Source organism: Bos indicus, chromosome 29 (assembly GCF_029378745.1).
Source record: "Bos indicus isolate NIAB-ARS_2022 breed Sahiwal x Tharparkar chromosome 29, NIAB-ARS_B.indTharparkar_mat_pri_1.0, whole genome shotgun sequence".
Classification (NCBI taxonomy): domain Eukaryota; kingdom Metazoa; phylum Chordata; class Mammalia; order Artiodactyla; family Bovidae; genus Bos; species Bos indicus.
Window position 1 is genome coordinate 46,057,309 of NC_091788.1, and position 26,730 is coordinate 46,084,038.

Sequence of the window (26,730 nt, forward strand, 5' to 3'; positions counted from 1 at the left end):
CCCAGAGAGGGAGCCCAAAGGTGACGATCACAAGGGCCTTTTCATCCAGATCTGCAATCTGAAACCCAGAGGAGCTGCAGAAGGGCAGGGCCCGGCTGGTCAGATGTGCCCCCCACCGCCAGCCGCTGACCTCTGTGCTCCCCCAAAACCCACTCCACCGGCTGACCTGGGTCCTCAGAAGACCCTGGCACCACCAGACTGGCTCCAAGAATGGCTCCCAGTAGTACCTTGGCAATATCTCCCCATTTATCCCAAGCTCTCTGGGACAAGGGTGTAACCCCAGGTCCCACTGAGCCCCTGGAGCTTTAAGGATCAACACGAGGCATCCAACCCAGAGAGGGGAGGGGGTTGCCCCCTGTTCCTCCCCAGGGGGCAGTGCCCCTTAGGACTCAGGGAGCTTCACTCCCAGGCCAGGTAAGGACCCTTGTGCCAGGAGGACAGTCCTCTCTGGGGACTTCCCAGGCTGAATTCGTGACAAGTTCAGGGGTAACCCCTGCAGGAGGGATCCCCGGTCAGGGAGGGGCCCCTCAGGATCCTGCAATACCCCTGCCACCCACCAGTGTCTCCCCAGGTGGGTCCCTGATTTGCTGTGTGGCCTTAGATCAGTGACTGCCCCTCTCTGGGCCTGGTTCCAGGCTGACCACTGCCAGGCTCAGCTCCAGCCCTGCCCCGCCTGCCGCTGGCTCTGCCTCTGCCTGGCTCAGCTCCAGGCAGCAGGGCAGGGCTGTCACATGCCGAGCCACGTGACAGGCAGCGGCTGGGGGCTCCATCCCACGCAGAGGACGGGGGCTCCAGCAGCCCCTTACCCCATCCCAGTGGCTGAAGCCTCTGGGGGGCTACCAGATCCTGCAGGAGGGCCCGGAGGCCTCTCCTGCCCTCCCAGGTAGGCAGGGGCCGCGGGGAGGGTGGGGGCCGTGAGGAGCATCTCCCGGGGGCCCAGTTGGCCCAGAGGCCCTGGGCCACGATCCTGGGCAAGACCCAGGGCACCAAGGTGGAGGGGCAGCAGTGAGCCCGGGGCGACAAGCCTGGAGCGGTGGTACGGAGGATACACCTGTCCCCACACCTGTAACCTAATCAGCCGCCTGTCTGACACCAGCACCTGTGGGGGGATCTTCCTCCTTTGTGCTGGCTCTGACAGGTGTGCGGGCATGGGGGCTGGGGTGACGCGGAGGAGCGGGCACACAGGAACCTCCACGGCCACACTTGTCACGACGGCGGCTGGAGGGCAGAGGGCGGCGCTCTTTCCCAGGAGGTTAGGAGGGGTTGGCTGGAGACCAGCCCGGGCCGGTACAGAGTGACAGCCTTCTCGTGTGGGTCCCAGCCCGCCGCTGTGCCATGTGGGGTCAGATCCTCCCCCCGGGCCTCCATCTCCTCCTTGTAAAATGTCACGTTGCAGGGGTGACAGGCGCCGTGAATGGGGTGCTGGGGGAGGCGGTGCTGATGGACATAGACACGCGGCCATCAGGACGAAGCCTGCGGCCCTTCTGGGCCCTGAGGTTGTGTTTCTTGACTCCAGCTGTCTTTGGATCTGAACTCTTCCCTTTGCAGATGGGAAACTGAGGCTTAGAGGGGCGGGGGTGGGGGGGTTGTGGGGAGCAGGCTTTCTCTGCCACTCCAGGCCGCAGCCCCCATCCACACCAGAATTCCACTGCCTGGACTCTCCTCCTCCTCCAGCCAGGCCTGGGACCCTTCCCCCTAAGGCCTCGGGATGGACCCTCAGCTCAGAGCTCCCTCGAGGCCTGCTGTGTGCGCTGGTCTGGTGCTGGCCCTCTCTGGGCCCTGGCCCTCTCTTCGTGGTCCAGGGAAGGACCTAGAGGCCCCCCCACACCGAGGGAAATGCTGGTGAAATCTCAGCCTGCGGCCTCCAGCTAGCCTGGAGTCAAAGTCAGGCACGAGGCCAGGGTGGCCCCGCCCCAGGGGCCGGCCCAGCCCTGGACATTTCATAACGGCAGGGCGGGCAGCTGGGCAGAGTGCGGCCGACCAGGAAGACGGGCAGCTGGGCAGGGCCTCAGGTATGGTACTCCGTGGCGGCTGGGATGCAGTGGCCAGTGATCAGGGCCGGGGCCTGCTGGCAGGCTGGTGCGGGGACTCTGGGCTGTTGTTGAGACTCTGGGTCAGGGCAGGCCTGACCCCTCACGGTCGCAGGCAAAAGCTAGCTTTGTCTTCTCAGAGCTGCTCTGCCTACCTGGGGAGAAAGAAGGAGGAGGAAGGGACTTCCCTTTGCCCCAACCTCAGAGATGAAAGAGAGAAGCTGAGGGTCCCTGAGGCCAGCCAGCACCCGTACTGAGTCTGAGCTGGGCTGGGGTTACTGAGGGAGCCAGGAGCCCCAGCTCTGGACCAGCTGCCCCAGGAAGGAATACACCCCTGTCCCTGGGATGAAGGGGGTGCGGTGTCAAGCATCCATCTGACAACACATTTCCTGGGCATTGGCCACACGTATCCGCTGCTGGGGCGGGGTTCACTGTGAGTGGTTTTGAGTGATCACATTCTTGGGAATGGACCCTGCCAACGTCCAGGAAGAAAGGTCAGCTGGGCCCCGCCCTCCCGGCCTCGCAGAGAAGCTGTTGTCAGACGGACCTCGCCAGGATCAGGGAGTCCAGCCTCCGGCACAGCCTCTCCGTGCGGCGGGGCTGGGGTTGGCTCAGCCCACAGCCAAGGGTTGGTCCGCAGCTCCCTACAGCCCCCACGGAAGGGAGGGGGCTGCTGCATAGAGTGCGGGAGACCTTGGGAAAATCCACGTTAAGGCTACACGGCTCCAGGCGTGAGGCCAGATTAGAGACTCTAGAGTACTGGGGCCTGTGGGGCTTTCAAGCCAGGCCTGTGACCTCCACTTATGGTCGAGGGGCTTCCCAGGCCCTCAGACCACCAAGGTCACCTCTGTTGCTCTTGCCAGCTCTGCTTCCCTGCCCCCATGGGGTCCCAAGTTGATGTCCTTGCCTCCCGGGTGTCCACGCTGGGCCAAGGTCTCCTTGGTTTCCCACCCCAGGATCTTCTCCCCTCGGCCCCGTCAGCACAGCCGTCCCTTGCGGTCTTGTCTGAATAACAATCATCAGGAACCATCCTCATGAGCACTCACGGGGCTCAGCCTAGCACCAACCACTTCCCAGCACCACAGGGTAGACAAAGGCATTGTGCCCATTTCACAGATGGGAAAAGTGAGCCACAGGGAGGCCAAGCCACCTGCCCGAGGCCCGAGCTGATAACTTGGGATTTGGACCCAGGTCCTTGGGCCTCCGACACGGCATACTGGGAGCATGCTTTTGGAGGGACTGTGGTGTAGACAGGGAAACCGAGGCAGAAAGTGCGAGAGGGTGAACAGGGGTGAGGGCTGGGAGGTAGCTCATCGGCAGGACCAGGCAGGGCGCAGGGGCGGGGCCCAGGCAGCAGCGGCTTCCCGATGCTGCTTTGGAGGCAGCAGACCTGAGTGCCCACCCTGCCTGTCAGTGTCTTGATGCCACGGGCCCGGGGCCTCAGCTTCCTTCAGGGACGCCATCTGAACACCGTGCTGTACCCACTGCTGGTGCCCCCGCTGCCGACACAGTACCTGCAGTGTCACCGCCTGGTCGTTCTTATTCTTACTAGCGCACCCCCGGGCCCCTGGCCTTGAGGGAAGGTCCCGGGGCCCCCGGGAAACAAGCCGTCCCTTGTCACATCGACTGACTTAACAGCTCCCAGGGAGGTGGGCCCAGGGCCCCCAGACCCCCTGGTGCAGGAACCCCTGCACGCATGTCCAGAGCAGCTGCTCAGCTCCCTTGTGAGGTCGCAGGCCCAGGGTCCCCTCAGGCTCCAGGCCCCGCAGGTAGCCTTGGCTCACCTGCTCCTGTGGCTTGAGTCAAGCTCCACGCTCCCCAGCAGGCACCCCCGGGGGGAACTCGGTCCTGACCAAATTGCAGGGGGTACTATTGTGTGAGTTGGCCTCAGTGTTGCCTGGAGAGGCTGCTGGAATGTTCCAACCAGACCTCCACCCCCGCAGAGCTCCCCGCCCCTCCCAGCACTGGGAGATGCTCCCTTCAAGCCAGATGCCTCACATTTTTGTGGGTTCTGCCGAGACTCTTAGGAAAGGAACCCTGCGGAGGAGGGAGGGGGCAGGTGTGGTTCGCACTCAGCATCCATCAGCAGGAATCTGAAGGTGAGAGGGGGGCCGGGGGAGGGAACAGGGATAAATATTTGTCGAGCACTTGGTAACAATAACCACAGCTGACCATTAACTATGCGGGCAACAGCCACTGCTTCCCGGGGTGATATGTCATTCAATCCTCCGGATGGTAGCAAGTGTTACTGGTGGTGGTGGTTTAGTCGCTCAGTTGTGTCCAGCTCTGTGACTCCACGGACTGTAGCCCTCCAGGCTCCTCTGTCCATGGCATTTCCCAGACAAGAATACTGGAGTGTGTTGCCGTTTCCTTCTCCAGAGCAAGTGCTATCGACATCCGTATTTTACAGATGTGGAAACTGAGGCAGAGAGAAGAGTGACTTGCCCAAGGTCACACAGCCAGAAGAGGCTGGGTCAGGGTTTGAGCTCACAAGGTGGCCCGGGGGGTTCTCAAGGCTCTGGGCTCCTGGGCCTCTGTCCGGTATACCTTCTTCCCAGGAGGAGGGTCAGAGCGGAGGGTGAGCCTGGGCTTGAGGGTAGCCCTGACAATGTCCCCGCTCTGGGGCACCGTCACCCTCTCTGGGGGACATGGAACCCGCCCTGTGCCCAGACCACTGCATGCTTTCTCCTGATCGCAGCAGGAGGCCTATGGGCTCAGTCTGGCCTCCATCACGCATGGGGACAGCGCAGGGCTCCTGTCGAGCTCTCGGCAGGGTGTCCATCGGGCCAGGCCATCCTGTCAGCTGGAGCAGCTTGGCCCTAGCGGTCATGGAGCCCTCCAGAAAGCTTAGGGCTGTGGCAGCAGTGGCCACTTAACAGTAGCTGGCAGGCCTGGGGGCACTGATGCCACTCCCTGGGCCCCGAACTGGCAGGCAGGGTCTCATCCTTGATAAAAAAAAAAAACCCTGTCAGCTGGTAGGTGGAAGGGAGACCCTAACAGATGGGGAGCACAAACCCAAATGACGGGCTAAGAAGGCAAAGCGGGGCCCTGCCTCCCAGTCCAGTGGGAGAGGAGAGGGATGGGGGTGGGGACAGGGAAGTGGACGGAAGGAAACCAGTATTTACCACAAAGTACTACACCGTGTGGGCTTCCCTGGTGGCTCAGACGGTGGAGAATCTGCCCGCAATGCAGGAGACCCGGCTTTGATCCCAGGGTCGGGAAGATCCCCTGGAGAAGGAAATGGCCACCCACTTCAGTTTCTTGCCTGCAACAGTCCATGGAAAGAGGAGTCTGGTGGGCTACAGTCCATGAGAATCACAAAGAGTCGGACATGACTGAGCACCTCACACACATGCAGTGTGGTGGGGAGCACGGTCGCGGGCCCACTGTGAGAACGTATAAGGGAGTAATCATGGTGGGCTGCCTGAAGGAGGCATCAGCCAAGCAGAGACCCGAGGGAAGGGAGTCAGAAGAGAAGGAGGAAAGGGTCCCCACGGGTCCTTGGCACCAGGCCGAGGACCGAGTGCGTCAGAGCACTCCTCTTGTGAGCTTCAGGTAAACAGGCAGGGGCCCCAGGGAATGCCAGGGCCCCTACCCAGCCTGCTGGCCCAGGCTGATGCCAGCACGCGGGCCGGGCTGCCCCTCACTGCTTGCCACCCCCACTCCCTGTTCCTCCTGCACCGTGGCCGCGGAGTGGGGGGTGGGCCGCGGCACCTGTAGGAGGCGAGCTCTTCCTTCCCCATCTTGCTGCAGAGCTGGGCCACAGGGAGGGGGGGTCCTGTCACCCGGCCTCTGAGCCACTGCCCACCAGCCCGGCCTCCCCGGGCAGGGCCCCCTGCCTGGGGACCGGGGGTGGCAGTGCATTCTGCGTCAGGAATGTCCCAACGAAGTGGCTGCAGCGGCCGTTGGTGGCCACACTCCCCCGGTTGCTCCACTCAGGCCTGCTGGGCTCAGGGCTGCCGTCTCTGGGAGGAGTGCGGAGCAGGGCGGGGGCTGTGGCTTAGGGGCTCGTTTCCCTGCGGCAGGAAGACGCGTGGTCCCCCGGCTGCCTGCTCGCCCTTAGGGGTTGTGGAGTAGCAGTTCCCCAGCCCAGGCCTGGGCCCGTGACTGCCCTGGGGTCCAGGGCTCTCCTGTCCACTGGCCGAGGGGCGTGATCTGTAGTTCTGTAGTGGGTGTCTAAGTGTGTCCTGTGTGTGATTGTGTGTGGTGTGTGTGTGTGTAGGTGGGGCAGCCCGGGTCCCTGGGATTACGTATGAGTCCCCGAGGGAGTGTCTTGTGGGCCCATCTGGGTGCGGGCAGGGGCCAGGGAGGGGGCCACGGAAGTGAGGGCACCCTGACCCACGCTGCCCCCCGCCCGGCAGGATGGACCCCTTTGCAGACACCCTGCAGCGGCTGCGGGAAGCCTTCGTCTCGGGGCGCACGCGGCCGGCCGAGTTCCGGGACGCCCAGCTGAAGGGCCTGAGCCGCTTCCTGCGAGAGAACAAGCAGCTTCTGCAGGAGGCGCTGGCTCAGGACCTGCACAAGGTGGGTGGGGGTGGGGTGGGGGGGAGGGCAGGGGTGAGGGGAAGAGGGCAGGGGTGAGGGGAGGGGAATTGCAGGGAGGGGGGCAGGGGTGGGCAGGTGGGCAGCGAAGGTGGAGACAGCTGCATCCTCCACGAAGGGGAACTAAAAGCTGTCACACCCACCTCCTTTCCTGCACCAGAACCCACTCTTCTGCATTCATCCAGTCGTTCATTTCCACCTCCACTCCACTGCTATCTGGGGCTTCCCGGGTGGTGCTAGTGGAAAAGAACCCACCTGCCAACGCAGGAGACTTAAGAGACACAGGTTTGGTCCCTGGGTCGGGAAGACCCCCTGGAGGAGGGTACGGCAACCCACTCCAGTGTATTCTTGCCTGAATAATTCCATAGACAGAGAAGTCTGGTGGGTTGCAAAGAGTTGGACCGCGATTTAGCATGCACGCGCGCACACACACACACACACACACAAACACGCACACGAACAGCTTTTGGGATTTTAGTCCCCCGACGGGGAATTCAACCTGCGCCCTCGGCAGTGAAAGCGCCGAGTCCTAACCACTGGACCGCCAGGGAATTCCCCCACTCCACTCTATTTATTGAACACTTACTATGTGCCAGGCCCTGTTCTAGGCTCTGGGGATACAACAAATAAAACCAAGTCCAGGGAGCTGGCCCCCCGGGGACAGACACAATTAGACAGTAAATAAATACAAAGCATGTTGGGTGGTGATAAACACCATGGAGAGACACTCCCAGTGTGAAGGGGTTGAGAGCGGGCCAGGGTCAGGGTGCTGTTTGGTATGTGGGGGTCAGGGAGGTTTCCTGGAGATGGTGATGTGTGAAGGGGGAGGGAGAAGGGTCCCAGGGACAAGGGGGGAAATGGCAGAGGGCCCAACACGTGCAAAGGCCCTGAGGCAGGAGGTGCTTGGTGTGTTTGTGCTGGAGGAGCGGCTCGGAGGCCGGCGTGGCTGGAGGGGAGGGCAAGAGGTGGAGACACACGAGGGGTGAGGTCCGGAGAGGAGGGTCGCACCCCTGAGGCCGCGTGTGTTGGGGGGACTCCGGCTTCACCAGGTACTGTGGGCATCATGGCCTCTGTCCAAATCCTGGACGCCTGGGGCTCAGTCCCTGCTGTTTCCAGCAGTAGCCTTGACGGGACCCCAAGAAATATCCTTCCTTGTAGTCAGTCTCCCACCTTCTCAGCCAGTAGGGCCCCCCCATGTGGCTGCCGCTGCCCCAAGACAGCTGTCCCCGAGTTTCTTCTCTGGACAAAACATCCCTGTGCTTGCCACAAAGCCACAGTGTCCAGACTCACCCTTGGACACTGGTGCCCCCTGCCCTTCACCACCAGTAACCCTCCAAGGCTGTGACTCTTTGCCAGCTGGTCAGGTGCTATTCTGACACTTCACACCAGGACAGGGCCAAGGTGCATGTCGGCCGCTGTCCCCAGGGGCTGCAGCAGTCCCACACTGGCTCATGCTGAGCACCGAGCTCTTCTTCACCCCTCCTGAGCCCACGAGCAGAACCCTCCAGGGAACCCTGGAGTCATCCCTTACTGCCCTCCAGCCATCTTTGCTGTTCTGCTGGGCCTGCTGGCTCCACCCAGTTTGTGGGAGAGATGTCAGCCCTGGCAGACCTGGGGGTGCCTCTGCAGCCTCCTTGGGACCCACCTGATCTGCAGACACCCAGCAGGGTGTCCACCCTGGCTCCAGAGCAGGCCTGGACTCAGAGACTATGGGGTTTCCTGGCATCTGAGGTCATGGGTCAGGGCACCCCCATTCCGTGGGGACAGCAAAAGCTGGGCACAAGGACTTGTCCTCAGGACGTGGCCTTCTGGTGATGCCTAGCCCCTTTCTTAGTGTCCTTGAACCTTCTATTTATCACCATGCTCCGGGACTACAGCTGGGCTCCCTCATCAGCTGTTTCTGGAATCATCTGTTGTCCCATTTATGAAACCATGGTGCCAGAGCATCCTCTCCTTAGCTCTCTGACATCCAAGGGGCCTGGCTCTGCCTCCCTGTGTGGAGTGTCCCTCACTGGACCTGATCCAGGACAGAGGGGACTCTCATCTCCTACCCTGGCTTATTGGGCTCCCCCCACGGAGCCTCTTCCCTGCATACCTGCTGGCCTGGCCTGGCCGCCTCTGTGACACCTGACCCGATGGTCTATCTGGTCCCTCTTCTCCCTACAGCTCAGATTTCACCTCCCGCCTCCAACCCTCAAGGTTTCAGGAGCCAGGGCCCCATAAAGGTAGCAGCAGCCCAGGAAATCCAATCTGTCCCTCCTTCTGGTCTCGGCCAGCCCTGTTCCCACCCTCCCAGCAGGCAGCAACTGCCCTGTCTGCCCTGCACGAATCCTCCCACTTAACTTCCAGCAGCCCTTCCCGGTACAGGTGGTCACACCCAGTAACCCTCAGAGGTGACTGAGAGAGGGCATGTTCTTGCCTGACGGCACACAGCCCCTGCTGAAAACAACCTACTCTTCCATGGCATTCAATGGGGTCCAGATCATCCCTTGAAAAGAGTGAAAATGTTAGTCGCTCAGTTGTGTCCATCTATTTGCAACCCCATGGACTGTAGCCCACCAGGTTCCTCTGTTTATAGGATTCTCCAGGCAAGAGTACTGAAGTGGGTTGCCATGCCCTCCTCTAGGGGATCTTCCCAACCCAGGGATCGAACCTGGGTCTCCTGCATTGCAGGTGGATTCTTTACCATCTGAGCCACCAGAGAAGCCCCTTAAACAGGCCCAAACCTCACACAGGTCACAGGAGATCTCACTGGGCAGGAGTGTGGCCTGTGAACACAGACACAGTAGAAGGCATGCCTGAAGCAGGCCGGTGGACAGGGCTTTCTGCTCCAGGGTCCCCACATCCTTCCCACTCAAGACTCAGCTCTGCCACCCCTGGGCCCATTGTCCTCACCTCTGGCAGGAAGGCACTCTCACTGTAACAGCGGAGTCTCATTCATGAGGACAGCCTGGCTCTGGTGTCCCGGGCGATGGCCTCCAGTTTCCTGCAGCCCGCATGCTGGCTCCCTCCCGCCTCGTGGGGGTGGGGCAGGCATGCCAGCTGGCAGAGATCAGGACAGTGTCCCTATTGACTTTTGCCTCTTTCTGCCTCCTGCCCTCGAAATCTGCCCTTGGCCCCTGGGCTATGGGAACTGATGGCAATTATCCAGAGACACCTGTCCTCCGTGTCTGCTGCAGACTGACATCCACAAAGCAGGCCACAGGGACCACATGGACAGTCTTGTTCAAACTTGAGTTAGATCCTGTCCCTGCTCTGCTCAACAGTCCCCACCCCAGTGGCTAGGCCTCATCACCTCACCCACTCTCCTGCTTGCTAACCAGGAAGAGAGCAAAGCTGCACAGCGCCTTTGCACATGCCATACCCTCAGCTTGGAATATCCTGCCTCCAGGTATCCATCTGCTGCCTTCCTTTCTTTCTTCACTGCTCAAATGTCACGCCATCCCAGAGGCTGGTACTGACCATCTTGTGTAAAATAGAGCAAAGAGACACACACACACATGCACAGGCCCTCACACACACACCCTGAAACTCTGTTTCATCCTTCTATTGCACTTGTCACATCTTAATGGAGTAGTCAGTATTCTCATCATCACGTGGACTGTGCCCCCCACCACAGCGTCAGCTCTGTGGGGCAGGTCCTCTGTCTGCTTCATCACCGCTACATCCCCAGCACAGGAATGGGACGCGTACTCTGTAAGCATTCAGTGAACGTGGAGTGAATAAATGAATGAATGAATGAGTCAATAAGGCAGGCTTTGCCCTTCCCAGGGCTCCAGCTCTCTCCAGGGCTCCGGCCACCTGCGGATCCTGGGTCCCTGACCCCAGTCCCGACCCTGCCCTTTCTCCCCCACCCACCCTGCAGTCAGCCTTCGAGGCAGAGGTGTCTGAAATCAGCATCAGCCAGAACGAGATTAACTTGGCCCTTAGGAACCTGAGGACCTGGATGAAGGATGAGAAAGTGTCCAAGAACCTGGTGAGTGACGCTGGGGTCAGGACACCTCTCTGGGTGGAGGGTGGCTGAGGGGCTGGGGTTTCAGCTCCTCACCGTTCTCCATCACGCTGGCCCCGGCCCAGGCCACGCAGCTGGACTCGGCCTTCATCCGGAAGGAGCCCTTTGGCCTGGTGCTCATCCTGTCTCCCTGGAACTATCCTCTGAACCTGAGCCTGGGGCCCCTGGTGGGTGCCCTCGCAGCAGGTGAGAGGGATCCTCTGCCTTCCTGCTCCCTGCCCATCCCCTCCCAGCCTCATGGCTTCACAGCCATCCCCAGAGCCAGGGAGGAGTTGGGGGGGCCTGGCACCAGGTGGCTAAGACAGCCTGGTTTCCATGTGTGTGGCCTTGGGGCTGGCACCGCACCTCTCCTAGCCCAGCTGTATTCTTCACCTGGAGGGGGAGTGAGGTGGGCTCCTGCCCTGCAGGTGTGTGAGGACCAAATAGAGATGGGGCGTGGCTACACACGGCCCCGCCCTCTCCCCGCCCCACCCCGCCCCGCCCCACAGGGAACTGCGTGGTGCTGAAACCCTCAGAGATCAGCAAGAACACTGAGAAGGTCCTGGCCGAGGTGCTGCCCCGATACCTGGACCAGGTGAGCCAGGCCCGGTGCAGACCAGGCAGCCACACTGGGGCCGAGCAGGGCCAGGCCGGCCCTCTGGGCCCGGGGCAGGACCTGAGTTCCGACCTCCTCTGGGTTGTGTGGCCTTGGCCAGGTCACCAGCTTCTCTGTTCCCCTCTGCGTGAAACAGAGGGGTGGGGCCTGTCCCCAGGGGCTCCCTGTCTGTCTCTGGTCATCCTGACCTCAGTCCCCACCCCAACTCTGCCAGACCCCAACCTCACACGTGCTGAGCTGGTACTGCCCCTGTCCAGTGCCCCTGGGGCGCTCCCTGCTCCCCACCCAGCCCAGCTGGAGCCCTGGCATAACTGGGTCAGGCCAGGCAAGGGGGGAGCGGCCCCAGGCAGGCAGGCAGCCCGTTGGGCTCTCAGGCTGGGACCCCAGAGGGAGCCTCCGTTTGTCCATCCCCCTTCACAGAGCTGCTTTGCCGTGGTGCTGGGTGGGCCCCAGGAGACAGGGCGGCTGCTGGAGCACAAGTTCGACTACATATTCTTCACGGGTGAGGGGCCAGCTGCCGGGGGCAGGTGGGGGGGGACCGCGCGGGATGGGAGGAGCGAGAGGCCTGAGGCCAGCTCGGGGCCTTGTCCCCAGCTGCTGGAGAGAGGCTCAGAGGACAGAGGTAGACAGCCAGCCAGGGAGGACACGGGGGTGAGCTCTGGAGGGTGCGCTCGGCTCCAAGACAAGCAGCCTGGAGAGTGGCCCTGGACCCCTGGGACCCTTGGGGAGCTGGGCCCCATCCCAAGGAACAGGCCTCTCCACCAATCACAGTTTCACACGTCACAGCATCCGCCCTTGCTGAGTGAGCTCCGGCTATGCCAGGCACTCCCTCACCACCCCACAGCCCTTCTGGAAGGCTGGACGGATGAAGGTCCGGAGACTTGGGTGACAAAGAGATGCAGTGCCCACCTCACTAGCCAGGGTTGGGGCAGGCTGGATTTTGCCCCCAGAGGTCACCTGCCATCATCCTGGCATGTGCCCATGGGGCCCAGACACCACCTAGCTTCAGGTGACCAGGGCAGAGTTCCCAGAAGAGAAGAAAGGATGGAGGAGGCAGACAGCCATGTCAGTGGGCCAGGCCCTGGAGGAGGGAGGCCAGACCTGCCTCCCCCACAGCACACCTCGTCCCTGGCCGGGGAGGCTGTCTCGGCCTCTCTCCTCCCCAGACCCTGCCGCAAGCCTGGGACAAGGCCTGCCAACCGCCACTGTAACAGACAGGGAAGGAGATGGGGGGAGTGCAGAGGCAGGGTCCTCAGCTGTTCCTCCAGATTCCCAGGGCAGGGGGAATACCAGGAGGAGGCAGCTGTGGGGGCCCACCACCCACCCTCCACTCACCTTCCACTGCCACACCCTGAAGCTCAATGGGCTTTGGGCCCTGGCCCCTTAGGACCGAGGGTGCAGAGGCGAGGCAGGCAGACCCCAGAGGCCAGTGTCCAGGTCAGGCCCCTGAGGCAGTCTGTGCAGGGGCCGACGGACCATCAGAAGGCACTCTGCCACATCTCCTGACTTGCCCAGGCCTCAGTTTCCTTACCAGTGGGACAGGGGCCATCCCCAAGTCACAGGCCTGTCTTAAGGATAAGTGGATGAATGAAAGCCTTTGTCACAGCACGTGGCCTGGGCAGCATCTACTCACTCACTCACTTGCTCGCTCACTGAACGTTTACTAGAGCGCAGACCGTGCCCAGCACAGCCAGGCCTTGGGATGAAGCAGGGTAGGAAGGCAAGGTCTCCTGCGTTGTCATGGGGCCCATTCCAAGTTGATCAGGGCAGAGGTGGGAAGGCACATGGTGAAGTTGGTCAGGATGGCCTCATAGTCGGGGAGGTGTTTGACAAAGACAGGAGGCCCTGAGGGAGGACCTGTGGTCAGGGGAGGGCACCCTGGGGGTGAGGGGGCCTGGATAGAGGGGACCAAGGACAGGGAAGCAGGAGGAAGTGAGACCAGAGAGGTGACTGGGCCTCGGGCTCCCTCGGGCTGTGGTGGCTGGGAGAAAGACCAGGGTCATGGCGACACAAATGGCAGCGTGGGACCCTGGGTCAGGCGTGGGCAGGAGGGTCTCAAGGCCCGGGGGCATCAGGAGTGGTTGGGGTGGCTGAGCGGAGGAGGGGACTGTGAGACCAACACAGAGAAGAGGCCGGGACCTGGGCGGGGAGGGTGCCAGGGCTGCCGCATCAGGTCAGAGGGAGGGGAGACCCAGATGTTGACCAGCTGGAGTGGGATGCTGACCTTGGGCCACAGGGGTCATTTTCAGAGGCCAGTGGAAAGAAGGGAGGGTGCAGAGGGGCGGGTTAGAAAGAGTCCCTGCAGGTCCCAGCCTGGGGTCAGGAGCCGGGAGACATTGTAGGGGGTGTAGAGGGGGGCGCTGTTCCTGGACGTCTAAGTGGGCAAGTCAGGTGAGGGAGCCGGGACCTTCCACTGTATGGGGCTGGTCAGGGGGTAGGGGGAAGATGATGGGAGGAAGGCCCCAGTGTAGCAGCAACTGACAAGGAAAGGCCAGGTGAGACCCCATTCAAAGGCCTCTCCAGGGAAGTGCAGGGCAGGGAGTGACCCCCCTTGAGAGTGCCCAGCCCTGGGCTGGGGCCGCCCGCCTAGTCAAGTGATGGAGAGCCACTCGGTTTCCTTCCTTGCCCAGGGAACCCTCAAGTTGGCAAGATTGTCATGACTGCCGCCGCCAAGCACCTGACGCCCGTCACGCTGGAGCTGGGAGGCAAGAACCCCTGCTACGTGGACGACAACTGCGACCCCCAGACCGTGGCCAACCGGGTGGCCTTCTTTCGCTGTTTCAACGCTGGCCAGACCTGCGTGGCCCCCGACTATGTCCTGTGCAGTCCCGAGATGCAGGCGCAGCTGGTGCCCGCCCTGCAGAGCGCCATCACCCGTTTCTATGGCGACGACCCCCAGAGCTCCCCAAACCTGGGCCGCATCATCAGCCAGAAGCATTTCCAGCGGCTCCGGGGCCTGCTGAGCTGTGGCCGCGTGGTCATCGGCGGCCAGAGTGACGAATGCGATCTCTACATCGGTGAGCCCCGCCCTCCCTGCCACTGTGCCCCACTCCCACCCCCACCCCAGCGAAGACCCCTACTTGCTGGGGGTCACAGCTGGGCCCCGAGTCTGGGCTCTGAGGCTCCCCCGACCCCACCGCTACAGCCCAGCCTGGTGCCATGACTTCGTGACACCGGTGTTTCCTGTTCCTGGGGTCTGAGCCCGCGACCCCACGACTCCACACTCTGGCCAAAGTTCTCCAAGCTCAGACCCCAGAGTTGTAGGCTCAGGTTCCCAACTTCAGCCCCAAGATCAGCTTCTCCACGGGCCACACGACCCCCAGTGCTACACGCCCACGATTCCGGTTCTCAGCTCCCACTGCCCGTCCTGAGCGTCTGCTCTGCTGTCAACAAAGAACCCTGGTCTCCTGGGCTGAAAGACTCGGAGGGTCTAACAGGCTGGGACCTGGAGCCTCAGGCTCTGGGATCTAAGATCGGATCACCCTCTGACTGTGAGACTAAGGCTGAGTGGTTCTCTGAGCCCCACGGGCCCGGTCAGGCTGGGGAGCCCCTCGTGGTCATTTCCCAGGGGCTGCGGGGAGAGTACCGTCCCTGGGACATCCGGGTCCCTGAGCCCTGACAGCCCGCGGGCCCCGCCCACCAGAGGGCCCGCCCACCAGAGGGCCCGCCCACCAGAGGCCCCGCCCGCCAGAGGCCCCGCCCGCCAGAGGCCCCGCCCCTGGGCTGAGCCGGCCCCTGTCCCGGGCAGCCCCCACGGTGCTGGTGGACGTGCAGGAGACCGATCCGGTGATGCAGGAGGAAATCTTCGGGCCCATCCTACCTATCGTGAACGTGAGGAGCCTGGGCCAGGCCATCGACTTCATCAACCGTCGGGAGAAGCCCCTGGCCCTGTACGCCTTCTCCAACAGCAGCCAGGTAGGGCTGGACGCAGGTGGGGGCAGGTGGCCGCAGTGGAAACTGGAGTAGGGTCAGCAGAGGGCGATGGCTACAGGACCAGAGTGGACCAATGGGCCTGGCAGGAGGGCAGGGGTTCTTGGTCCCTCGGGGGCACTGACAGGTGGCACGCTTGGCTCTCTCTCCTTTCTCCTGGGGGCAGCAGGGCCTCCCTTTTGCCTTTCAGTCTAGGCCACGTTCTCCTGGGCCTTTAGTGGGCAGCTCCCCAGGGTCTCCTCTAGGGTCCAGCATCCTCTCTAGGTCAGGCCTGGCCTCTCTTGCATCATCTCGGCCTGGTGACCACAGTGTCCCCTTCAGTGCTTGGCTCGTGGAAGGCACACACAACACGGGATGGGATGACTGAGGGGGGATGGATGACCAGAACACGCAGACCCAAGAGTGAGCCCTGGTCCCCTGCCCCTCCCTGGGGGCCCTTTGGGAGGCTCACATGCATGTGGCCAGCCATCTCCAGCTCAGGACACACGTCCCCCACCCCCAGCCCTCCTGAGATGCCTCATAGACTGGGCAATGCTTCCCCCCACTCACCGGAGTGCCGTGCAGCATGCAGTGTCTTAGTTCCCAATCAGGGCTCAAACTCATGCCCTCTGCAGTGGAAGCGCAGAGTCCTAACCACTGACCCTCCAGGGGATTCCCCTGGACAATGCTTTTCTAAATTTTACTTTTTATTTATATTTATTTATTTAGGCTGTGTCAAGTCTCAGTTGTGGCATGCAAGTTCTTAGTTGCAGCAGGCATGTGGGATCTAGTTCTCTGATCAGGGATGGAACACAGATCTCCTGCACTGGGAGCATGGAGTCTTACCCAGTGGGCCACCAGGGAAGTCCTAGAAAGGCTTTTCTAAAACAAACTTCTAATTTTGGAATAATTTTAGATTTACAGAAAAGTTGCAGAGAGTCCAGGGAAGGCCCCTATACTCCAGTTTCTCCCCTTACGTTGGTCAAAACTAAGAAACTGACATTGGCACATTGCTCTCAACCACACTCTAGACTTTAGACAGATTTTGCCAGTTTTTCTTTCCACCCCAGGATCCAGGCCAGGGTCCCGAGCTGCATTTAGTTGCCATGGCTCCTCTGGTCCCCTTGTGGCCATCTCTCAGCTTAACGGGGTGCTGGCCATCTGTCCTGCAGAATGTCCCCCATCTCAGTGGCCAGCTGTTTCTCTCATGAAAGAAGCCCACAGGGTCAAGGGCCCATCTCTGCTCATCCTCAGGGGACCATGAGATCCATGCATCACTGGTGAGGTTAACCTTCATCCCTGGCCAAGGTTAGGTCTGGCACAAGGTCTATTCTTCCCTTTCCTTATTCTGTTCTGTGAGAGCAAGTCACTAAGTCTAGCCTACCTTCAATGGAAGGGGGTGAGAGTAAGCTCTACCTGCTGGAGGGGGAACATCTACCTGGAATCTTGGCTTGGTTCTTTATATCAGTGCCTTTTTTCTGCTTGGCCGCGCCACGTGGCACGTGCAATCTCAGTTCTCTGACCAGGAACTGAACCTGTGCTTCCTGCAGTGGAAGCACGGAGTCTTAACCACTGGTCCACCAGGGAAGCCTGATTCTTTATATCAGCATGGACTCCAGTGCATCTGCTTTATTTTCCGGGTTACAACCCAATACCACCTGATTCGTTTCCTTGTTCAACCTGTCCCCAATACCACCTGATTTTCGTTCGACCTGTCCGGCCTTTGGGCACTGGGAGCTGCTCTGTCCCAGACACCTGCCCATCCTTTGGTTTTCCCACCACTTCCTTCCTTTCTGGGTCTACAAGCTGCCTGGCCCTAGAATCAGCTGTTCCTCCAAGGAGCCCTTGTTTATCTGTGTAATGTTAACTTTAGAAAACGCTACACAGGAACTTCCCTGGGTGTCCAGTAGTTAGGGCTCTGTTAAACCTGCTCCCAATGCAGGGGGCACAGGTTTCACTCCCTGGTCGGGGAACCAAGATTCCACATGCTGCACACAGCAGTCAAAAAAGAAAGTGCTGCACAGGTGTTTGGAAGCAGGGAGGCGGGTCATCTGGCCAATCGGCTTTCAAGCTTTTCTGACTGCCTGGCACTGTTCCAGGACACGCGGTGACACAAACCCTCATCCCACCCTGCGTGCCCTGCCCTGGGTCCTCACTGAGCACTGGTGGTCCCGGCTCCGCCTTCTGCTGTCCTTACTGCTGGTCTCAACGGGATTTTCTGATCCTGAGGATGGGGGTCCACTCTGCAGGAGGCCCTGATCTAGCTGTGACCTGAGGGTCACACATTGTAACTACAGCCAAGTTTTTATGCAACAACTCTTTAGTGTCTACTCATCTTGGTGATGGACAGGGAAGCTGGGTGGGCTGCAGTCCATGGGGTTGCAAAGAGTTGGACACGACTGAGTGACTAAACTGAATCTTTCTTTATTGTCCATAGACCTAAGAAGGGCCTTCATTAAGTCAAGCAGGGGTCAAGTTCATATTTCCAAAGTACAAATCTCAGTGTCCTCCCGGTGGTGCAGTCCGCAAGGCCTTCCACAGCTTCCCTGCCCCTCGGCCTCCCCACTTGGCCTTCACCCTGGGTGGGTGGGGGTCCCTCCTACTCACCTCTGCCCTCCTGGACACCCAGCAGGCACCTCACATCCCTCCCAGGGTATCTCCCTGATCACCCGCCCCTCCACGTCCCCAGGAGGAAGCTGGGTTTCCCGCCTCCCCTGCCAGCCTGAGTCTGTGTCCGCAGCCGCCTGCGTGGACCACACTCAAGGGAGGCTCAAGACACACGTCTCCAGTGGGGACGTGGGGGTGGCAGGCTACTCTTCAGATCACATGGTGGCCTCAGACCCTGCCATGGGCCCTGGGACCCCGAGGGGGCCAGGTAGAGCCCCGGCAGCTCTCTTACCAGCCTCACCGCTGCTTCCCCGCCAGGTGGTCAAGCGGGTCCTGGCCCAGACCAGCAGCGGGGGCTTCTGCGGGAACGACGGCTTCATGCACTTGACCCTGGCCAGCCTGCCTTTCGGAGGAGTGGGTAGGTGCCGGCTCTCACCTCCCCCCACTCCCCTCCACAGAGCCTGGAGTGGAACCTTCCACGCCGGTCCTGGCACTTCCCTCCGCAGGCAGACCCGCAGACACACAGCTTACGTTGTTTTCAGCATCACCGTGAGGTCCGTCCGCGGTGCTTGCTGCAGCTTTTCTCCCCGGCCGGCCTGGTGGCACACACAGGGCAGCCCAGGTGTGCTCTCTATGCCACATGCGGCTACACGCGGCTCCTTCAAGCCCTCCCGCACCCCCTCGGGTCCATGATGGAGACAGGGGGCTGCTGTCAGCTCCCCACTCCACCAGGCCCTAGCAGCCCCCAGGCCGGCTGCAAGGTCCTGGCCTCTGAGGCTGGCCCCAGCAAGCCCGACGGCTGTATGATGTGGGGCCACCACGGCCCCTCTCTGAGAGACCTCCTCCTCAGGGGAGGAGAGGGCCCACTGGGCACCGGAGTAAATGACCAGCAGGGCCTGGCAGGCTGCCCTGGTCGTCCCAGGCCCTCCCAGGCCCTCCCAGGGCTGGGCACAGGCCGGCCCCCTTCTGGAAGCCCCACCCCCAGCCTGCCTGGCTCCCCACCTCCAGTCCCAGTCGCTCCTCTTCAGGGAAGTGAGTGGATCTGTCAGTGGGGGAACCCGGTCCTCTTACTCCCCTGATGAAGCCCCCCATAACTCCCAGCCCCTGATGGAGCCACAGGACCCTGACTCGGCTTCCAGAGGCCTGCCCTGCCTGGCCTGGCCGTGGAATCCTGCTCCAGCCTCCTCTCCTGTTTCCCTAGCTGCTGCCCCAGCCACACGGAGCTTGACCTGAGTCCCAGCACATCCAGGTCACCCACCTCCAATGCTCTCTCGAGTTGTCCCTCAGTCTGGGGCCTTCCTGCCCCCACACGCCCACTTTATTTGGTCAATGCCATATCCCTCAGGCCTCACCCACTCCAGGAAGCCCTCTCAGACTGCCCCTGCTTCCACCAGGCTGCATCCCCGGGACTTCCTACTGCCTGGTCCTTGACTGTCTCCCTACCTAGACACTGTGGACTCAACACAGCACTTGCTGTATCTATAGGGCTGAACACTTGTCCCTGCGACTCTAGAAGGTGGTGCCACTGTTCCCCCATGTCACGAGGATACCAAGGCAAAGTCACTTGCCAGTTCAAAGCTGGGATTCAAACCTAGGGAGTCACCCCAGAATCCACTGCGGGGTTGCTTTCTTTACTTTCCATCTTGTCTCCCTCTTTTTTAACTGAAGTATATTTGATTTACAATAATGTGTTGGTTTCAGCAATTCAGTTTTACACACACACACACACACACACACACACACACAGGACTTCCCTGTAGCTCAAATGGTAAAGAATCTGCCTGCAATGCAGGAGACCAGGGTTCCATCCCTGGGTTGGGAAGATCTTCTGGAGAAGGGAATGGCAATCCACTCCAGTATTCTTGTCTGGAGGATTCCATGAACAGAGAAGCCTGGTGGGCTACAGTTCGTGGGGTCTCAAAGAGTTGAACATGACTAAGCAACTAACACATACACACACACACGTTTTCAGATTCTTTTCCATTATAGGTTATTATAAGTATTGTATATAGTTCCCTGTGCTACACAGTAGGTCCCTGTTGTCTAGTTTCTATAGTGTGCAGTTAACCCCAAACCCCCAATCCATCCCTCCCCCCACCCCTGGAACCCACTCACCCACTGTCCACCCATCTTGCCCCAGACCTGGAGTCCTCAACATTTATTTGACTGGGTGCTGATGCCAGGGTGGGGCTAAGCCCTTTACCCATAGCATCTCATGATTAGCCCACTTTACATGTGGGGAAACCAAGGCTCGGGGGATGAAGCGGCCCACTCAGGTCATACCCTGTGACCGGCAGAGCCCAGGTGTGTCTGATGCCCCTTGGCTGGCCACTGGGGGCCTGACTGCCGTGCCCCCTATCCCTCTGCAGGCAGCAGTGGGATGGGCAATTACCACGGCAAGTTCTCCTTCGACACCTTCTCCCACCACCGCGCCTGCCTGCTGCGCCGCCCCGGGCTGGAGAAGATCTACGCCATCCGCTACCCGCCCCACACTCCGCGCAACCTGAGGGTGCTGCTGATGGCCATGGAGACCCGCAGCTGCAGCTGCACCCTGCTGTGAGCCCACCCCAGGCGCGGGGCACTGAGCGTCCCTCCCACCCCACGCCCATGAGTCCGCTGCCGTGGCCACCTGAGGCTGGTGGAGACACGACCTGGGATCCACGATGCAGGGGGAAAGGACCTGCCAAGGCCACAGTCCAGACCAGTGCTTGCCCTCCTCTCACCCAGGGCTTCTCTTTTCAGGCCCTCAGCTGCCCCGCAACCAGGATGGGCCAAGGTGTGGGCACGTGGGAGACTGTGTAACCTGCTCTCTGGCTCCCAGGGTGGCCACCTATGTCCCAGGAGAGTCGGGCAGCTGTGGGCACTTCTCGGGACCTCTCTTTCTGTGGAGGGGTGCAGAAGGGGTCCTGGCATCTGGTCCATGCCCTGCTGTGGACCTGCTGTGACCTGGGTTGTTCCTGCCCTCTCTGAGCTTGTCCCCCTCTCTGGTGTAGAGAGGAGGTGACAAACAATATCTCCTGAGATCACTGTGAGGATTAAAATTTGGAACATAATTGCTGACTCTAAGCTCCAGCGTCCTGTCTCCTCATTCGGGCGGGGGAAGGCTGCCTCCCTTGTCTCTCTCCCCACCTCTCCCTCCAGGCAAGATTGATGAGATGCCCGCAGTAGATTCTCCTTCCCTTCAGCTCGAGCCCTGAGGAGCTCTGAACATGCTCCTGTCCCCCAAGTGGTTGGCCCTGGGCACCTTCCCTTCTCCATGTCCCACCCTGAGCTCATCCTCTTCCTTGTCCTGCTCATCCTCCTGGACTTCAACGCTATGGAGCGGTCCCCAGTCATTCAGCTGCCGAACTCCCAGGCCTCCAGCTGGACCCTCCCTTCTACCTCCCAAGTCCCATCTCTGAGCAATTCCTGATGATTCGATGACGCCACAGGCCTCCCCAATCCACACACTAAAATAAAGGCTGTGCCCAGGGCCATCCATCACCAACCCTCTTCGCCCAGGCCCAGCCCTTCTCAGTGCACCCACGGATCTTCCCAAAGCCCACTGGACCATGCCAGCCCTCAGCCTGAACCCCTTCACGGACTCCCTCTGGCCCACAAGTCTGGACGGGAAACCTTCCTTGGGAGGCTCTGCCACAGCCCTGCGCAGGCCCCGTGCCGCCATCCTTGTCCTCTTCTGATGCCCTTGATGTGTCCTCCTCCAGGGACCTCCCCACACGCGCTGGGCGCGCCCTCTGGCCCTTCTTGTTCTGCCCAACTCCTCTGTGCTCTCTGCTTGGATGTCAGCTCTTCCAGGAAGACCTCCTTGTCCACCTTCTACTCCCTGCCCCCCCAACCCCCCACCAAGACACGGGCGGCCTTCAAGGGTTTTCTCAGTGTCTGCGGTCTCCCAGTCCCCTCTGCCACACAGTTCACCGGGAGGAAACATGGGTTTATTTGGTGGCTGTTTGGGTTACGGGGCTCCCGAGTCGCATACATCCAGGAGCGGTTGAGGCGGCCGCACTGCGCAGCTCTCAAGGATTGGACCAAGTTCCTGCACAAGCCCGGGTCTCAGTTTGTAAATCGTTCCTCCACACAGGGTTGCAGTGAGGATTAAGTGAAGCTGCCCGTGTGGAGGTTTGGCATAGAGCAAGCACAGCTAGAGCAAGCACAGCTATGATGGCAAAGCGTCTGCCTGCAGTGCGGGAGACCCAGGTTCGATCGCTGGGTCGGGAAGATCCCCTGGAGAAGGCAATGGCAACCCACTCCAGTATTCTTGCCTGGAGAATACCATGGACGGAGGAGCCTGGAGGGCTCCAAAGTGAAAGCGAAAGTCGCTCAGTCGTGTCCGACTCTTTGTGACCCCATGGACTGTATAGTCCATGGAATTCTCCAGGCCAGAATACCAGAGTGGGTAGCCTTTTCCTTCTCCAGATCTTTCCAACCCAGGGACTGAACACAGGTCTCCCGCATTGCAGGCGGATTCTGTACTAGCTGAGCCACAAGAGAAGCCCAAAACCCTACCAAAGCCCAGCAACGGTGCGGAATCACCGTTATCGCCGGAACCCCGCTGGGGCGCAGCGTGTCTCCCTCTACCCGGAGGGCCCGGTCAGATGGGAGATGCACCCTGAAACCACGCCTCGGATGTCCCGCCCCTAAGGGTTCGGGAGTCCCGGCTCCTTCGCCCTTTCAGCGCCTGCTCCTTCCTAGCCAATCGGGAAGAAGATTTTTTTTTATCCCGCCTCCTTCGGCTGCACCGCCAGCCAATCAGACCACGCCATGGAGAGTCAGCAAGGAAATGGCGAAGCCAGCCGGCCCAATGGCAGCTTCCCGGGAGGCAGGCCCCGCCTCTCGGCGGACGGGCTGCGCTGCACCGGACGGAGCGGCCGCGCTTCAAGGTGGGTGATGCGGTCTCAGCCCTTAAGGCCGCGTCTAGGCAGCGCGGCGTCTGGGGGCGCGGGTGCGGCCCCCGTGGGCCCTGCCGGCTCCGCGCCCAGGTTTCACCTCAGCCTGCTCAGCACGCGCGGCCGCCGTGTCCTTGGGCGTGCAGCCGGGGGCGGGGGTGACCGATACGCCGGCGGCCTCCAGGGCGCATGCGCTGCCGGCTCCGTGGGGTCAGAGGTCGGGAGGAAAGTCAAGGAAGGAGCCGGGTTGGGCACCTGGCCCTGAAGTCAGCGGTCGAAAGAAATGGGCCCACCAGAGGTCGCAGGTCACGGGAAGGGCACTTTGTGGCTCTGGCCAAATGCCAGGCTCTGGGCTAAACATGTGGCCTCTTCGAGCCCCCCTCCATCCCCGTGACCCCTTATCACAGATGAGAAAACCCAAGGTCATTCGGCAGGCAGGGAGGCAGTTCCAGAAGGACCTTGATACGGGGGGCGGGGGAGAGGAATTTGATCTTGAGGGTTATTTAAGCCTTTAAGGGGTTCCAGCAGGGAAAGGCTGGGGGGTGTAAAGGGTGAGGTTTGGCCTGGGTTCACATCAGGAACCCCCCCTTCAGTGTGCGACTTTGGGCAAGTCACTTAACAGGACTGAGCATCTCATCTGTGACCCCTAGCACTGTGCCTGGCACGGCGAGCTCTCAATAAATGCTGGTGGCGGTTGGCAGTGTTACCTGGGTCAGGTTGGAGGTTGAGAGGGGTAGCTCCTGGGAACAGGAAGGCCATCTGCGCCTCTGACAGGGATGAGGGTGAGCAGGGGACAAGATGCCACAGTGGCACTGGGGTCAAAGGTCAGGGCACCTGCCGTGCTGGAGTTTCATGTGGGGAGGACCACACCTGTCTGGGACCCACCTGTGCCTGCCTCTTTTCACACCCCACAGATGCGCTGCCTGACCATGCCCATGCTGCTTCGGGCCCTGGCCCAGGCCCAGGCCGCACGTGCAGGTAGGACCAAGGGCACCTTTCCTGGGTGTGGGGGCCCAGCCTCCCGGCATGAGGTCACATTTGCACGGCATAACCCTTCTTGCAGGGCATGCAAGTGTCCGCGGCCTCCACAGCAGCGCAGTGGCAGCCACCTACAGTGAGTCCTGGGATTTTCGAGCCTCAGGCTTGGTGATCATGGTCCTGCCGGGGGCAGGGGAGAAGGCCTGGGTTCTCATCCTGGCTTTGCTGGGGGCTCCCCCTCTTGGAGCCTGAGTTTCCCCTCTGTAAAATGAAGCGGGTGATCAGATGATTCATGGGGGTGGGGTCTGTTATTGCAGGGCGTAGGTGGGGGGTGGTCCTTCCCTGTGGCTATACATGTGATCTCAGACCCTCCCTGCGTGGGACAAGGAGGGGGCTGCCAGGTGTGAGCCCTGGGAGCCTGTACCTCCTCCTCAGGACCCAAGCACCCAAGCCTCACCTGCGTTCCCTCCGGGCCTGGATGGCCTCACAGGGTTAGGGTGAAGCAGGCCAGGACTGCCCCTGGCCGGAGGCCAGCCTCGAGGGTTGCTTACTGAGGCAAGGGGCATTTGGTGAATGAACAAGCCCCCCGGGGTCCCAGCTCTTACATCTAGGAGGCCAGGCCTCGTCTCCTGAGCTGGAGTCCTTGAAGAGGGGCTGTGCGTGGCCCCTGCCATGGCCTCTCTGCCCGCCTCCCCTGCAGAATATGTGAACCTGCGGGAGCCCTCGATGGACATGAAGTCGGTGACTGACCGGGCAGCACAGACCCTGCTGTGGACCGAGCTCATCCGAGGTGGGCCCGGGGGATGGGAGGCTTGAGGCAGGCTCAGGGGGGATAGAGATGTGTGAGGGAGGAGGGGCCCCCCCACCGTGCCTGTGCCGCCCCCAGGCCTGGGCATGACCCTGAGCTACCTGTTCCGTGAGCCCGCCACCATCAACTACCCGTTTGAGAAGGGCCCGCTGAGTCCGCGCTTCCGCGGGGAGCACGCACTGCGCCGTTACCCGTCCGGGGAGGAGCGCTGCATCGCCTGCAAGCTCTGTGAGGCCGTCTGCCCGGCCCAGGTACGCGCGGACCCCGGCTGACTGCCACCCTGACCCCGGCTGCTGGGAGGGGGAGGCCGCAGTCTGCTGCAGAGAGAGTAGTGGGCAGCCCTGGGTCCCGATTCTCAACCCCCTGCTGGATGTGTGTCCCCAGGGAAGTCCCCTCCCACTCTGAGCCACTTGCCCCGTGATAGGAACTGTGAGGCCTTGTTGCCGGAGCCGACTCAGAGGTGGTGAGTCAACGGAGGGAAGCTTCCAGTCCTGAGCAGACCATGGACACACTTGGGTACTGCCCTTGGGGGTCTGGTCGTGAGTGTGAGAGCCAGGCCGGAGCCACGAGGCGCCACTTGAAGGTCTCCACTTTGACGTGGGCGGCAGCAGTGTCAGAAGCCCTGCCTACATATGTGCCCTTCACAGGGCCAGACCCGGGGACACTCGGACCACAGCAGGGCACTCTCTGCCCCTGGCTGCAGCTCCTTTGAGCCCCTGGCATTTGGTTCTGTCAGAGGGTCCCGCATGGACTGCCGAGAGTCACGGCCTGTGGGTGCAGAAACAGACAAAGTGGGGGCACTCAGGTGGTGGATGTGCCCGGCAGGTACCCAGCAGGCACAGGGGTTCTGACTGTCCACACAGCGTCCCCCTCCCAGCGGTTGCTCCAGCCACGTCTCTGTGACTCAGGACGGCTCCCGTCTGAGTCCTGGCTCGTCTCCTTCACCACTCCCAGGTTCTGCAGCCCATGGGCTGTGGCCTTGCGGTCCCCAGTCTCTGGAACATGTAGGAGCCCCCCCCCCCAAATAACAGTGGCATCCAGGCAGTGAGTGCCAACCATAGACCAGCACTGTGCCAAACTCATGACCTCTCTGCAACAACTCTAGGTTGGACAAGGTTATTATCCCCATTTTTGTAGAGGAGGAAACTGAGGCACAAAGAGAGAGGCTACTAGCCAAAGGTCCCACTGTGAGCGGTGGGCCTTACACTCCTGGGGATGTCTCAGGGCCGTGGCTACATCCCTTTGAAGGTCCTCGCCTCTGGGGAAGCCCTGGGCCACCCCTTCCTTCGGCTGGTGCCAGGCTGCCCCCCGGGAACTGAGAGTTAAGGACCTGTGTTTGAGTCTGGGCTCTGCCCCTCGTTTACTCGGTGGCTTTGGGAAGGCCCTCCACCTTTCTGAGCTCCAGTTTTTTCATCCATTAAATGGAGATAACTAGGTGTAGTTGGGAGGGTTGTTCAACATATGGTCCGCAGAGAGTGGGCATTATTTACAGGGTGAGACCCCCCAGACTGCAGGTGCCCTGGTGTGCCAGGCAGGCAGCAGCCCTCTCCTCGTGGGACTCCCATTCTCAGGCAGGAGGGGCTGGCAGATAGCAAATGAGAGTGTCAGCTCGGGCAGGCACGCAGAGGCTGAAGTCATGGCTGTGCCAGGTGGCCTCTTAGGAGGGGAGTCAGGAAAGGCCCACGAGGTGGAGAGTGGACGACAGAGGGGCCTCTCTGTAGGCCCATGTGGGGCTGGATCCTGTGCCAGGGCCCAGGGCGGCTGGCAGGTGACAGTCCCCTGTGCCACTGCCCAGGCCATCACCATCGAGGCTGAGCCGCGGGCCGATGGCAGCCGCCGGACCACGCGCTATGACATCGACATGACCAAGTGCATCTACTGCGGCTTCTGCCAGGAGGCCTGCCCCGTGGACGCCATCGTGGAGGTGAGCGGGGCCCCGCGGTGGGGGAGGCGGGGGCGGGGGCTCCTGGGCGGGGCCTGACAACTGCGCCTGCGCCCCGCCCGCAGGGCCCCAACTTCGAGTTCTCCACCGAGACGCACGAGGAGCTGCTGTACAACAAGGAGAAGCTGCTCAACAACGGGGACAAGTGGGAGGCCGAGATCGCTGCCAACATCCAGGCCGACTACCTTTACCGATGACCGGCCGACCCGCGGCCCCTCCTGCCCAATAAAAAGCTCTGACTTCCCCCACCACCTCTGTCATGCATCTGCTGTCTGAGCCGGGACCATCTGCAGCCTGTGGATTCTTCCGGTGGATCAGATTCTTGGACCGAGTTGCCTTACCTGTGCGACCAGCTGGGCCCCGCCCACAGCAGCCTGCGGCCCACAGGTCTTCCTGGGCATGTTCCGCAAAGGCTTAGCTGAAG

At 61.3% G+C, this 26,730-nt stretch overlaps 2 protein-coding genes across 6 annotated transcripts; both read left to right on the top strand.

Moving 5' to 3' along the window:
- The first annotated feature begins 744 nt into the window (after positions 1-744).
- Positions 745-20,761, top strand: ALDH3B1 (aldehyde dehydrogenase 3 family member B1). 4 transcript variants are annotated; one of them, XM_070782380.1, is made up of 10 exons: positions 745-883; positions 6,392-6,554; positions 10,438-10,548; positions 10,650-10,770; positions 11,073-11,158; positions 11,600-11,681; positions 13,810-14,196; positions 14,928-15,094; positions 18,014-18,113; positions 20,065-20,761. In XM_070782380.1, the coding sequence occupies exons 2-10, from the start codon at positions 6,393-6,395 to the stop codon at positions 20,253-20,255; spliced, it is 1,407 nt and encodes a 468-aa protein (XP_070638481.1). In that variant the 5' UTR covers positions 745-883; position 6,392; the 3' UTR covers positions 20,256-20,761. The 4 variants fall into 4 exon arrangements, with proteins under 4 accessions (XP_070638481.1, XP_070638483.1, XP_070638482.1 ...); XM_070782381.1 differs by lacking the exon at positions 745-883 and adding an exon at positions 1,905-2,012; XM_070782382.1 differs by lacking the exons at positions 11,073-11,158; positions 11,600-11,681.
- Positions 20,762-22,483: 1,722 nt separating this feature from the next.
- On the top strand, positions 22,484-26,557 carry NDUFS8 (NADH:ubiquinone oxidoreductase core subunit S8). 2 transcript variants are annotated; one of them, XM_019954708.2, is made up of 7 exons: positions 22,484-22,572; positions 23,493-23,556; positions 23,642-23,692; positions 24,257-24,346; positions 24,443-24,615; positions 26,160-26,288; positions 26,372-26,557. In XM_019954708.2, exons 2-7 carry the CDS (start codon positions 23,493-23,495, stop codon positions 26,501-26,503), a joined length of 639 nt encoding a protein of 212 aa, XP_019810267.1. In that variant the 5' UTR covers positions 22,484-22,572; the 3' UTR covers positions 26,504-26,557. The 2 variants fall into 2 exon arrangements, with proteins under 2 accessions (XP_019810267.1, XP_070638484.1); XM_070782383.1 differs by lacking the exon at positions 22,484-22,572 and adding an exon at positions 22,814-23,000.
- The last annotated feature ends 173 nt before the right edge of the window (positions 26,558-26,730 follow it).